Source organism: Pseudophryne corroboree, chromosome 2, assembly GCF_028390025.1.
Source record: "Pseudophryne corroboree isolate aPseCor3 chromosome 2, aPseCor3.hap2, whole genome shotgun sequence".
Lineage (NCBI taxonomy): Eukaryota > Metazoa > Chordata > Amphibia > Anura > Myobatrachidae > Pseudophryne > Pseudophryne corroboree.
Window position 1 is genome coordinate 1,003,102,806 of NC_086445.1, and position 14,105 is coordinate 1,003,116,910.

At 49.3% G+C, this 14,105-nt stretch overlaps 1 protein-coding gene across 5 annotated transcripts in view; it reads right to left on the bottom strand.

Moving 5' to 3' along the window:
* The window catches only part of HLCS (holocarboxylase synthetase), a 316,341-nt gene extending 305,135 nt beyond the window's left edge, over positions 1-11,206 (bottom strand). The window contains exons 1-3 of one of the 5 annotated variants that reach the window (XM_063956551.1): positions 11,076-11,204; positions 9,795-9,977; positions 5,288-5,635 (exon numbers count right to left, since the gene is read on the bottom strand). In XM_063956551.1, the coding sequence (XP_063812621.1) occupies positions 5,288-5,500 (213 nt within the window). In that variant the 5' untranslated portion in view covers positions 5,501-5,635; positions 9,795-9,977; positions 11,076-11,204. Of the gene's footprint in view, positions 1-5,287; positions 5,636-9,794; positions 9,978-11,075 lie in introns of all 5 variants that reach the window. The other 4 variants (XM_063956549.1, XM_063956550.1, XM_063956553.1 and 1 more) reach the window with 4 other exon arrangements.
* Positions 11,207-14,105: the final 2,899 nt, after the last annotated feature.

A 14,105-nucleotide genomic window follows, 5' to 3' on the forward strand; every position in this document is an offset into this window, starting at 1 on the left:
CTGACTCCAGCTGTCCTTGCAATATATATTTTTAATGCTCTGACAACGTCCAGTAACTTGGAGTCCTCCAAGTCACTTGTAGCCGCAGGCACTACAATAGGCTGGTTCAGATGAAATGCTGACACCACCTTAGGGAGAAAATGCGGACGAGTCCGCAGTTCTGCCCTGTCCGAATGGAAAATCAGATATGGGCTTTTGTAAGATAAAGCTGCCAATTCTGACACTCTCCTGGCAGAAGCCAGGGCTAGAAGCATGGTCACTTTCCATGTGAGATATTTCAAATCCACCTTTTTTAGTGGTTCAAACCAATGAGATTTTAGGAAATCCAAAACCACATTGAGATCCCACGGTGCCACTGGAGGCACCACAGGAGGCTGTATATGCAGCACTCCCTTAACAAAGGTCTGGACTTCAGGGACTGAAGCCAATTCTTTTTGAAAGAAAATCGACAGGGCCGAAATTTGAACCTTAATAGATCCCAATTTGAGACCCATTGACAATCCTGATTGCAGGAAATGTAGGAATCGACCCAGTTGAAATTCCTCCGTCGGAGCACTCCGATCTTCGCACCACGCAACATATTTTCGCCAAATTCGGTGATAATGTTGCACGGTTACTTCCTTCCTTGCTTTAATCAAAGTAGGAATGACTTCTTCCGGCATGCCTTTTTCCTTTAGGATCCGGCGTTCAACCGCCATGCCGTCAAACGCAGCCGCGGTAAGTCTTGAAACAGACAGGGACCCTGCTGAAGCAAGTCCCTCCTTAGAGGTAGAGGCCACGGATCTTCCGTGATCATCTCTTGAAGTTCCGGGTACCAAGTCCTTCTTGGCCAATCCGGAACCACTAGTATCGTTCTTACGCCTCTTTGCCGTATAATTCTCAATACTTTTGGTATGAGAGGCAGAGGAGGAAACACATACACCGACTGGTACACCCAAGGCGTTACCAGCGCGTCCACAGCTATTGCCTGCGGATCTCTTGACCTGGCGCAATACCTGTCCAGTTTTTTGTTGAGGCGAGACGCCATCATGTCCACCATTGGTCTTTCCCAACGGGTTACCAGCATGTGGAAGACTTCTGGATGAAGTCCCCACTCTCCCGGGTGAAGATCGTGTCTGCTGAGGAAGTCTGCTTCCCAGTTGTCCACTCCCGGGATGAACACTGCTGACAGTGCTATCACATGATTCTCTGCCCAGCGAAGAATCCTTGCAGCTTCTGCCATTGCACTCCTGCTTCTTGTGCCGCCCTGTCTGTTCACATGGGCGACTGCCGTGATGTTGTCCGACTGGATCAACACCGGTTTTCCCTGAAGCAGAGGTTCTGCCTGGCTTAGAGCATTGTATATTGCTCTTAGTTCCAGAATGTTTATGTGAAGAGACGTTTCCAGGCTCGTCCATACTCCCTGGAAGTTTCTTCCTTGTGTGACTGCTCCCCAGCCTCTCAGGCTGGCGTCCGTGGTCACCAGGATCCAATCCTGTATGCCGAATCTGCGGCCCTCCAATAGATGAGCACTCTGCAACCACCACAGAAGAGACACCCTTGTCCTTGGAGACAGGGTTATCCGCAGGTGCATCTGAAGATGCGACCCTGACCATTTGTTCAACAGATCCCTTTGGAAAATTCTTGCGTGGAATCTGCCGAATGGAATTGCTTCGTAAGAAGCCACCATTTTTCCCAGGACTCTTGTGCATTGATGTACAGACACCTTTCCTGGTTTTAGGAGGTTCCTGACAAGCTCGGATAACTCCTTGGCTTTTTCCTCCGGGAGAAAAACCTTTTTCTGAACCGTGTCCAGAATCATCCCTAGGAACAGCAGACGAGTTGTCGGCATTAACTGGGATTTTGGAATATTCAGAATCCACCCGTGCTGTTTTAGCACTTCCTGAGACAGTGCTAATCCCATCTCTAGCTGTTCTCTGGACCTCGCCCTTATTAGGAGATCGTCCAAGTATGGGATAATTAATACGCCTTTTCTTCGAAGAAGAATCATCATCTCGGCCATTACCTTTGTAAAGATCCGAGGTGCCGTGGACAATCCGAACGGCAGCGTCTGAAACTGATAGTGACAGTTTTGTACAACGAACCTGAGGTACCCCTGGTGTGAGGGGTAAATTGGAACGTGGAGATACGCATCCTTGATGTCCAAGGATACCATAAAGTCCCCCTCTTCCAGGTTCGCTATCACTGCTCTGAGTGACTCCATTTTGAACTTGAACTTCTTTATGTACAGGTTCAAGGACTTCAGATTTAGAATAGGCCTTACCGAGCCATCCGGCTTCGGTACCACAAAAAGAGTGGAATAATACCCCTTCCCTTGTTGCAGAAGAGGTACCTTGACTATCACCTGCTGAGAGTACAGCTTGTGAATGGCTTCCAACACCGTCTCCCTTTCGGAGGGGGACGTTGGTAAAGCAGACTTCAGGAAACGGCGAGGTGGATCTGTCTCTAATTCCAACCTGTATCCCTGAGATATTATCTGCAGGATCCAGGGATCTACTTGCGAGTGAGCCCACTGCGCGCTGTAATTTTTGAGACGACCCCCCACGGTCCCCGAGTCCGCTTGAGAAGCCCCAGCGTCATGCTGAGGCTTTTGTAGAAGCCGGGGAGGGCTTCTGATCCTGGGAAGGAGCTGCGTGTTGCTGTCTCTTCCCTCGACCTTTGCCTCGTGGCAGATATGAATAGCCCTTTGCTCTCTTATTTTTAAAGGAACGAAAGGGCTGCGGTTGAAAAGTCGGTGCCTTTTTCTGTTGGGGAGTGACTTGAGGTAGAAAGGTGGATTTCCCGGCTGTAGCCGTGGCCACCAAATCTGATAGACCGACTCCAAATAACTCCTCCCCTTTATACGGCAAAACTTCCATATGCCGTTTTGAATCCGCATCGCCTGTCCACTGTCGCGTCCATAAAGCTCTTCTGGCCGAAATGGACATAGCACTTACCCGTGATGCCAGTGTGCATATATCCCTCTGTGCATCACGCATATAAAGAAATGCATCCTTTATTTGTTCTAACGACAGTAAAATATTGTCCCTGTCCAGGGTATCAATATTTTCAATCAGGGATTCTGACCAAACTACCCCCGCACTGCCCATCCAGGCAGTCGCTACAGCTGGTCGTAGTATAACACCTGCATGTGTGTATATACTTTTTTGGATATTTTCCATCCTCCTATCTGATGGATCTTTAAGTGCGGCCGTCTCAGGAGAGGGTAACGCCACTTGTTTAGATAAGCGTGTTAGCGCCTTGTCCACCCTAGGAGGTGTTTCCCAGCGCTCCCTAACCTCTGGCGGGAAAGGGTATAATGCCAATAATTTCTTTGAAATTATCAGCTTTTTATCAGGGGCAACCCACGCTTCATTACACACGTCATTTAGTTCTTCTGATTCAGGAAAAACTATAGGTAGTTTTTTCATACCCCACATAATACCCTGTTTAGTGGTACCTGTAGTATCAGCTAAATGTAACGCCTCCTTCATTGCCAAAATCATATAACGTGTGGCCCTACTGGAAAATACGGTTGATTCGTCACCGTCACCACTGGAGTCATCGCCTGTGTCTGGGTCTGTGTCGACCGACTGAGGCAAAGGGCGTTTCACAGCCCCTGACGGTGTTTGAGTCGCCTGGACAGGCACTAATTGATTGTCCGGCCGTCTCATGTCGTCAAACGACTGCTTTAGCGTGTTGACACTATCCCGTAGTTCCATAAATAAAGGCATCCATTCTGGTGTCGACTCCCTAGGGGGTGACATCCTCATATTTGGCAATTGCTCCGCCTCCACACCAATATCGTCCTCATACATGTCGACACACACGTACCGACACACAGCAGACACACAGGGAATGCTCCTAACGAAGACAGGACCCACTAGCCCTTTGGGGAGACAGAGGGAGAGTTTGCCAGCACACACCAAAAGCGCTATATATATATCAGGGATAGCCTTATAATAAGTGCTCCCTTATAGCTGCTTTGTTATATCAAAATATCGCCATAAATGTGCCCCCCCCTCTCTGTTTTACCCTGTTTCTGTAGTTTGGGAGCCGTCCTGACCAGCGGAGCTGTGAGAGGAAATGGCGCCGTGTGCTGAGGAGATAGGCCCCGCCCCTTTTCCGGCGGGCTCGTCTCCCGCTATTTAGAAAAATTAGGCAGGGGTTAAATATCTCCATATAGCCTCTAGGGCTATATGTGAGGTATTTTTAGCCTTTATAGGTACTCATTTGCCTCCCAGGGCGCCCCCCTCCCAGCGCCCTGCACCCTCAGTGACTGCCGTGTGAAGTGTGCTGAGAGGAAAATGGCGCACAGCTGCAGTGCTGTGCGCTACCTTTAGAAGACTGCAGGAGTCTTCAGCCGCCGATTCTGGACCTCTTCTGATTTCAGCATCTGCAAGGGGGCCGGCGGCGTGGCTCCGGTGACCATCCAGGCTGTACCTGTGATCGTCCCTCTGGAGCTTGATGTCCAGTAGCCAAGAAACCAATCCATCCTGCACGCAGGTGAGTTGACTCCTTCTCCCCTCAGTCCCTCGCTGCAGTGATCCTGTTGCCAGCAGGAATCACTGTAAAATAAAAAACCTAGCTAAACTTTCTCTAAGCAGCTCTTTAGGAGAGCCACCTAGATTGCACCCTTCTCGGCCGGGCACAAAAATCTAACTGGAGTCTGGAGGAGGGTCATAGGGGGAGGAGCCAGTGCACACCACCTGATCGGAAAAAGCTTTACTTTTTGTGCCCTGTCTCCTGCGGAGCCGCTATTCCCCATGGTCCTTTCAGGAACCCCAGCATCCACTAGGACGATAGAGAAACTAGTATTAGCATATTCTCGCTCCCACAGCAGCGTCCACCTCTTAATCAGGTCCATAGATGTCCGGCTGCACACATTTGCCCACTGCGGCAGCCAGTAGATTTTCCTGCGTACCTCTATGTCTGCGAGACAACAATCGGCGGTGTAGGGCAGGGATGGCCAAACCAGTCCTCAAGAGCTACTTACAGTTCACGTTTTCCAGAAGACCTACAGTAGCTGGTGCACAGGTGAAGCCATTATTAACGGTCACATTTTCAAACGTGTGGTTCATTCATTCCTAACCGACACGTTCTACAGATCCGCAGGTGGCCTGGAAAACATGGACTGTTGGTAGATCTGGAGGACCCGTTTGGCCACCCCTAGTGTACGGGATTACAGTACTTCGCAGCTAACTGAATTGACCCCATAAAGTTGGAGATGTGGGAATCAGGTTGTTTGCTCTGCACTATTATAACCCAACCTCGTACAAAGGGTGACAGAGACGGGAAATGTTAGTACCTGAGAACGGTCAATGAGGAAGGCTTTGTCGCCCACCTTCAGGCAGAACTTATCCTGCAGTCCGCTATGGCTCTTTCTCCCCTGTTCCTGGCGCTGGGTGCAGAAGGTGAAGGAGCTGCTCCGGTGTAGCTGACGCACACAGCTCCTGATCAGTAAAGCATAAGACGAGCGTAAGCGCAGCCACAAATACACGTAGCAGAGGGTAATGAGCATGGCGTTCACACACGTGGAGCATGGAGGGCAGGGGGCCCGGGGCCCTTTGATCAGAGATCCGGCATAGGTGAAATATGTCGGGGGGGGGGAACCCTGAGGCTCGGTTCTCCTTACATCCAGAATCAAAATCCTGCTCTACGGAACAAAACAAAAACAAATGATAAAACAAATACACAAGGCGACAAAGACAAAAGCATTCAGGTCAGGTTCTAGTATTTATGTATGTTCTGGTAAATAGTGGATTTCAGAATGGGCAATGGAACCAGAGATAATAGTCTGAAGGACGTAAAAGTTCTCCGATAGATGACTCTGTCCGTACTCATGATTAACGCAGGAATATGACTGTATATTCATATACTGGAATCAGACACTTTATATCTATATAACTCATGAACCCTTCTCTCTAACATGTGGGGGGATACCCAGCATAGGGCACGTCCACCACGCATGGGGTACTCCCCCCCCCCCCCTCCCCCCCCTCCCCCCCGTCACTGCTAACATGCCAGCACTTCGCTGCACAGAGAAGTGCTCACATGATAAGGGTAGCCCTCTAGGAAGACGGAGGGCCGCCATCTTTTGTGATGTCACACAGCCGCCGCGGCCTGCCCTGAAATAATCTGTAACCACCTGCGTTGCCTGGACCGCACCCCTCAAACAGTACATCACCCCCCCCCTCCCCCAGCTATTAAACTGCGATCGCGGAAGTCGGCAAATAGCAATTACCGCACTTGGGGGGGGGGGGGGGGGGGGGGGGGATTTCTGAATTAGCCCCTTAACAATGATATTTGGAGCATTTTTACTGTTTCCGTATTATAACCGGAAACGCGATGTTTACAGCTATAATTCAGATGCGTTACAAATACTGTCTGCTCTTTACATCCTGCTGTCGGCATTCTGACGATCTACAGCAGATATGTCCAAACTGCGGCCCTTCAGCTGTTGTGAAACTACACATCCCAGCATGACCTGACACAGTTTTGCTGTCAGAGAATGCTAATGCTGTGTCAGGGCATGCTGGGATGTGTAGTTTCTCAACAGCTGGAGGGCCGCAGTTTGGACATGCCTGATCTACAGCATAACAATCGACCAACCATACTTATTCTCAACTAAACCCATCAAGCTGTACCTGCCATGAGTGGGACTGCAGTGGGCATGCAGCTGCAACAAAAGTACAGTAAGGGCGTGTTCTGGGTGTGTAGTCTGAAGTTTAGACAAAGATGGCTGCCAATAAGTCTGATACAGTATGCAGCCTCCATGAGGGGTCTGCCATTTGTCAACTCTGACCCTGCTGTAAGCGGAAAGTTGATAGTGGTGACCGGATTCTATTGGTTGCAAATGTTAAATACACACCCAGTTATTCATATACCTGAAAAAGGGTGTGAATCAAGAGATTGATAGTATATAGACAGTCAATACGTCAACGCCACATGGTGGACAGGGTCAAAAGGTCGACAGGGTCAAAAGGTCAACATGGACTTAGGTCAACATGTTGTTTTTTTTAAACCCTAATCCTGACCCTAAACCTCCCCCTGGTGCCTAACCTTAACTGTCTGCTTTCACAGCCTGACCCAAATCGTCCTATCCAGCAGTCTAACCCTCACCCTAAAAATCATGAAAATCCATGTGTCAACTTTTTCAACCTGTTGACCTAAGTCCATGTTAACTATCATTACTGAACGACATGGTTCATATCGCCCGGACACATCGGCGAGTCTGTAGGGCCCTTTAGTATTTTCTGTACTGGTAGAAAAGCCACACCTCCAGACCGCAATCCAGTCTTACCTCAGCCAGGTACTACGGGGGAGGGAGTACAAACTCCAGATCTGCAGATGCGGCTGACCTTGACTAGGTTGAAAAACCTAGCAGCATATTCAATTAGCAGCGGGATTGAGCCACAGCCGCCGCCCGAGTCAATCAATGAGCGGGGATTACCCCGCACGTGAATCCCGAGTGGTGGAACCCCGCAGCTAATTGAATATGCCCGATGGACTTTAAAAAAAAATTGCAACTTGCGACTAATGCCGAATAAGGCCCAGTTATACTAAGATCTGGACAGCTCCTGTGTTTTGTATTCAGAATTCCCCATGCTGCTTTGGCCGAAGCATCATTTGTGAGGTGCTGATGAGGTGGAGTATCTCCTGAAATGCGGGTGTCTGAAGCAGGCCTGTCCTGCAGGTTTACTAGCGGGGTGGGATTAAAAATTAACTTTCCTTTGGACATCCTCATTAATTCTTCTTATTTTGGGGTTATTTTGCATGCATCAGGCTTCTAATTAGCTTAATTAGCTTGTACTTCTTGCTGCAAGTCCAGCCATGCAAAAATATAAGCAACTGAATCATTAAGATAAAAACCAGGAACCAGCGCTTGCATTATTATTCCGTATCTTGCATGCTCTTAACACAATGTAAGAAAATGGTTTGCAAGGATTTCCAAAATGACCCTAAAAGCTCATGGAAAGCAGTATTTGTGTGACAGACAATGATCAGCCAGAACACTCCATTATAAGTAATTATCCTTCCATTTGTATCAATGCAACCTCACAACAAGAGACGTTGGGCACTTTAGTATTTGGACTGGCAGCTTATTTCTCTACTTTTTGGAGACCTGTAACCCTCGCAGCTAGAGATGGCAGACATTTTGTCGGTTGAGCCAAAAGTCAGCTCCTCACTGAGGCATGAGCTACAAGTGGATAGGTTACGGTCACATGATTATGGATTCAACCCAGAAGATGGCTGCCTCCATTCTGTGTTGCGACAGGAACACATTAAGGCAGTGGTTCCCAAACCTTTTTGAATAACGGCGCCCTAGAGTATCTGAATGTTTTTAACGGCACCCCTAGGCCAATTGTTTCCTATTTAGACATTTTTAAAGAAATATGAAATGTATTTCAATTGTGTTTTATATGTCATCCTTAGGGTCAGTTCATACTTGCCTACCTGACTCTCTCCATGAGGGAGAAAATGCTCTGTTCCTGGACTTTCCTGGTAATGTATGATAGGTTTCACCACAGGTGATGGCATTCTTATCAATTACTAGCTCACCACAGGTGATGGCAATCATACATTACCAGGAAAGTCCAGGAACAGAGCATTTTCTCCCTAATGGAGAGGGTCAGGTAGGCAAGTATGGGTCAGTTGTGTGGTGAGGGACAAGATTTGCTCCTGTTTGTGCACATATTTTATGATTGGCAGCCACTAGCACTGGTTTTGCCTAGAACATTGCCCATAAATAATTTGAATTGCTCCTGGAACACCAATCCAAGGCACCTCTGCAAGTGCACTGAGGCAGAGCCGGATTATAGGAGGGGCAACAAGGGCGGTCGTCCCAGGGCCCCCACATACTCTCCCCCAGACTCCAAACTTGCCGGTGCCCGCAGTCAGCGGCACCAATAATGAGTCAGTCTGACTCATTATTAGCAAGCCACAAGCAGTCCCACTCCCAGCAGCAACGACGTAGGAAGGATGGAAGTGGTGCACTGATGTACCGCATCAGAGGAGAGGAGAAGGCTCTTCCCCACCCCACCCAGCAGGGTGTGGTATGCAAGGTCGACAGTAACTAGGTCAACAGTAACTAGGTCGACCACTATTGGTCGACAGGGTCTCTAGGTCGACATGAGTTTTTTGGGTCGTTTTCTCCGTACAGTGACCGGGAACCCCAATTAGTGCCCTGTGTCCCCTCGCATGGCTCGCTTCGCTTGCCGTGCTTCAGGCAAGTTGCCTCGCTGCGCTCGGCACAGGTTACTATTCCTATTCATAGGCCACGTGGATCGTTAAGTATGAAAAAGTTCAAAAAAATACATTTTTAAAGAAAAAAAAACTCATGTCAACCTTTTGACATGTCGACCTAGAACATGTCGACCTGAAGACCCTGTCAACCTAGTTACTGTCGACCAATAGTGGTCAACCTAGAGATTGGATCCCGCCCATCCTCTGAACCCCACATCTGACCTCTCATGTTCGGCTCCTCCTCCTCCTCGCTCGTATTGCCGCCGGGGACCATCTGACAATGTCAGGGTGATCCACAAAGAGGGAGCCGCGACCGCCCCGCAGTGTGAGATCCCAAAGGAATGGAGCCGCAACTGCACAGCGCTGAGCCTGCCCGCCCTGAGGAGGGGGTACTCTTTTCTTTCCACCTTCCAGACAGCAGGGAGAAAGAGGGAGCTGCAGAAACAGCCCTCCCTCTCCCTGCGCATGGATGAACAAAAAAAAAAAAAAAAAGATAAATAGCCCAGGGGTGCCAAAGTACACAGTTTGAGAACCACTGCATTAAGGTCTAAAGTAAAAAAAAGTCATACCAGACCATTGAGACTGGATGATGAGTCTCAGATCTCAAACTTCCACTGTGCCTGCCATACATTCAGGCGAAGCGGTGACCTCTGCTTCACGGAGACAGCGGGGATGGCTGCGCCAACGGAATAATGATAGTGGGGTATGAAGCTCCTACTGTACCTAACGTAGTAATTTCCACTGATATTTTGCTGGTGGGAAGAATGAAACATTATTTTTATATGAATACTAAGTTATGAGGCCCAGTAAATAAGAAATATACCTTATATACAGAATTTTGGAAATTGTTGCAGGCAGTTGCCAAATTTTTAAAAAATCGGGACATTTGCAATGACAAGTCTTTAAAATATGGCATTGTGTCTTGAATAACCCTGCAAAAGCTTAGAATTTAGCTTCAAATGAATTGGTATTTATAGAATGTATCATTTATGTAATACTACAAAACTGTCCCTCGCTTGTGCCAAATGTTGTGACCCCATTACCATCAGCTACCCCCAGTAGGTACAAGTGTCCCAGGCTGCAGCTGGCTCCACTGGTCTCTGGGATAGGGATCAGCATGGAGTACCAGGCACCCTGACCCCATTATTATCAGCTACCCCCAGTAGGTACAAGTGTCCCAGGCTGCAGCTGGCTCCCCTGGTCTCTGGGATAGGGAACAGTAGGGATCAGCATGCAGCTGCAGGCACCCTGACCTCATTATTATCAGCTACCCCCAGTAGGTACAAGTGTCCCAGGCTGCAGCTGGCTCCCCTAGTCTCTGGGATAAGGAACAGTAGGGATCAGCATGCAGCTGCAGGCACCCTGACCCCATTAGTACCAGCTACCCCCAGTAGGTATGTGTCCCAGGCTGCAGCTGGCTCCCCTGGCCTCTGGCATAGGGATCAGTAGGGATCAGCATGCAGCTGCAGGCACCCTGACCCCATTATTATCAGCTACCCCCAGTAGGTACAAGTGTGCCAGGCTGCAGCTGGCTCCCCTGGTCTCTGGGATAGGGAACGGTAGGGATCAGCATGCAGCTGCAGGCACCCTGACCTCATTATTATCAGCTACCCCCAGTAGGTACAAGTGTCCCAGGCTGCAGCTGGCTCCCCTGGTCTCTGGGATAGGGAACAGTAGGGATCAGCATGCAGCTGCAGGCACCCTGACCCCATTAGTACCAGCTACCCCCAGTAGGTACAAGTGTCCCAGGCTGCAGCTGGCTCCCCTGGCCTCTGGCATAGGGATCAGCATGCAGCTGCAGCCACCCTGACCTGTCAGACATCACATAACAGGGCACAGAGAGAACTCACATTCACTTCTGGAGAGCTGGGGAAACGAAACCAAACTCACACAGCAGCCACACACAACCCTGCTGCGCCTGTCACATCAAACTGGCCAATCACTGCGGGACACTGTCTGTGACACAAGCCCTCACTGGTGATTTGTTACTTCTCCATGGATTGGTGGATATATGACAGGTGAGAAGTTATTCGGTCCTGATTGGCTAACGCCGCCGGTCTCCTCCAATCAGAAGGTATATATTGAGTAGGAGTGGTAGGAACTAGGGAGTAAGGAGGAGTCAGGACTGAGTGTCTGATTATCCGAGTGAGGGATTGGTGGAGGCGGGTGGGATGCAGCTGTGCACCCGCTGTATGGCTGTTCAGTAGGCGCAGGGCTCAGGCGTCGTAACTCCTCCCCCTTACGGAAAAGGTCCCTTAGCCCACTTGATTCAAGCATCTACCCTCTCTTCATCCAGCTGTTATTGAACTCGGTTCATCCGCCAGTCCCGTCAAATTGCTGGCAGGGCATGCTGGCACTTGTAGTTCCACAGCACCATAATAGATGCCAGCTGATCGCATTATTCAAATTGACCAGTTAATAACATTTCTATTTTTATTTTGCATAATGAACTTGTAGTTGCCTCTGGAGACACTGGTAGGTCTTGCTGGTACTTGTGGTTCGACATCGGTAGAGATCCGCAGATTGTCTTACTGAGGCAATACATATAGGGGCTCCGCACATTGGCAAGAACCATGGTAGAGCAACTCTGCACACCACAATGGGGGTGTGAGCTAAAATGAGCGATGTGGCGCTTGTATGTCACCATTACTAGTGCTCTGACACCAGCTGACCTGCAATTGAATTGTTCTCTTAATATGTACAATGGCCTGCTGAGACTTGTAGTTCCACAGCACCATAGAGCCACTGGTTGCGTTCCTCTGTCTTTCTGAGCCAATAACGCTAAAATACTGACATGGTATGAAGGAGTTTTTAGTTCTACCCACAAGTTGGCTACCCCTGGCCTACTTTGCTAATAGGTATTTCTCTAACGTCCTAGTGGATGCTGGGAACTCCGTAAGGACCATGGGGAATAGCGGGCTCCGAAGGAGGCTGGGCACTCTAGAAAGATCTTAGACTACCTGGTGTGCACTGGCTCCTCCCACTATGACCCTCCTCCAAGCCTCAGTTAGATTTCGTGCCCGGCCGAGGTTGGATGCACACTAGGGGCTCTCCTGAGCTCTTAGAAAGTTATAGACTTAGAATTTGTTATTTTCAGTGAGACCTGCTGGCAACAGGCTCACTGCAGCGAGGGACTAAGGGGAGAAGAAGCGAACTCGCCTGCTTGCAGCCGGATTGGGCTTCTTAGGCTACTGGACACCATTAGCTCCAGAGGGATCGACCGCAGGCCCAGCCTTGATGTTCGGTCCCGGAGCCGCGCCGCCGTCCCCCTTACAGAGCCAGAAGCAAGAAGATGGTCCGGAAAATCGGCGGCATGAAGACTCAGTCTTCACCAAGGTAGCGCACAGCACTGCAGCTGTGCGCCATTGCTCCTCTCACACACTTCATACTTCGGTAACTGAGGGTGCAGGGCGCTGGGGGGGGGCGCCCTGAGGCAGCAATAAAAACACCTTGACTGGCAAAAATACCTCAATATAGAGCCCCAGGGGCTATATATGAGGTAAATACCCCTGCCAGAAGTCCATAAAAAACGGGAGAATAGGCCGCGAAAAAGGGGCGGAGCCTATCTCCTCAGCACACTGGCGCCATTTTCCCTCACAGCTCCGTTGGAGGGAAGCTCCCTGGCTCTCCCCTGCAGTCTACAAGGGTTAAAAAAAGAGAGGGGGGGCACTAAATTTAGGCGTAGTATACATTATATATATATAAAGCTATAGGGGACATAACTCAGTTAGTCCCTGCAGTATATAGCGCTCTGGTGTGTGCTGGCATACTCTCACTCTGTCCCCCCAAAGGGCTTTTGTGGGTCCTGTCCTCGTTTAGAGCAGTCCCTGTGTGTCTGCGGTGTGTCGGTACGGCTGTGTCGACATGTTGAATGAGGAGGCTTATATGGTGACAGAACAGAGGCCGATATATGTGATGTCGCCCCCTGTAGGGCCGACACCAGAGTGGATGGATAGGTGAAAGGTATTAACCGACAGTGTCAACTCCTTACATAAAAGGGTGGATGACGTAACAGCTGTGGGACAGCCGGCTTCGCAGCCCGCGCCTGCCCAGGCGTCTCAAAGGCCATCAGGGGCTCAAAAACGCCCGCTCTCTCAGATGGCAGACACAGATGTCGACACAGAGTCTGACTCCAGTGTCGACAAGGTGGAGACATATACACAATCCACTAGGAACATCCGTGACGTGATCCCGGCAATAAAAAATGTGTTATACATTTCTGACTTTAACCCAAGCACCTCTAAAAATGGGTTTTAGGTTTGGGGAGAAAAAACAGGCAGTGTTTTGTTCCCCCATCAGATGAATAAATGAAGTGTGTGAAAGCGTGGGTTCCCCCGTTAAGAAACTGGTAATTTATAAAAAGTTACTGATGGCGTACCCTTTCCCGCCAGGTGGATAAGTTACGCTGGGAGATATCCCCTAGGGTGGATAAGGCGCTCACACGTTTGTCAAAAAAGGTGGCACTGCCGTCTTAGGATACGGCCACTTTAATAGGTACCTGTTGATAAAAAACAGGAGGCTATCCTGAAGTCTGTATTTACACACTCAGGTACTAGACTGAGACCTGCAGATAATGCTGCTGCAGCGTGGTCGGTGACCCTGTCAAACAGGGATACTAGTTGGCAAACATAAAAACATATTAAAAACGTCGTCTTATATATGGGGGATGCACAGAGGGATATTTTGCCGGCTGGCATCCAAAATAAATGTAATGTCCATTCTGTCAGGAGGGTATTAGAGACCTGTCACTGGACAGGTGATGCTGACTTAAAAAGCGCATAGAGAGCCTTATAAGGGTGAGGAATTATTTGGGGATGGTCTCTGGGACCTCGTATCCACAGCAACTGCTGGGAAGAAATAATTTTACCTCAGGTTTCCTC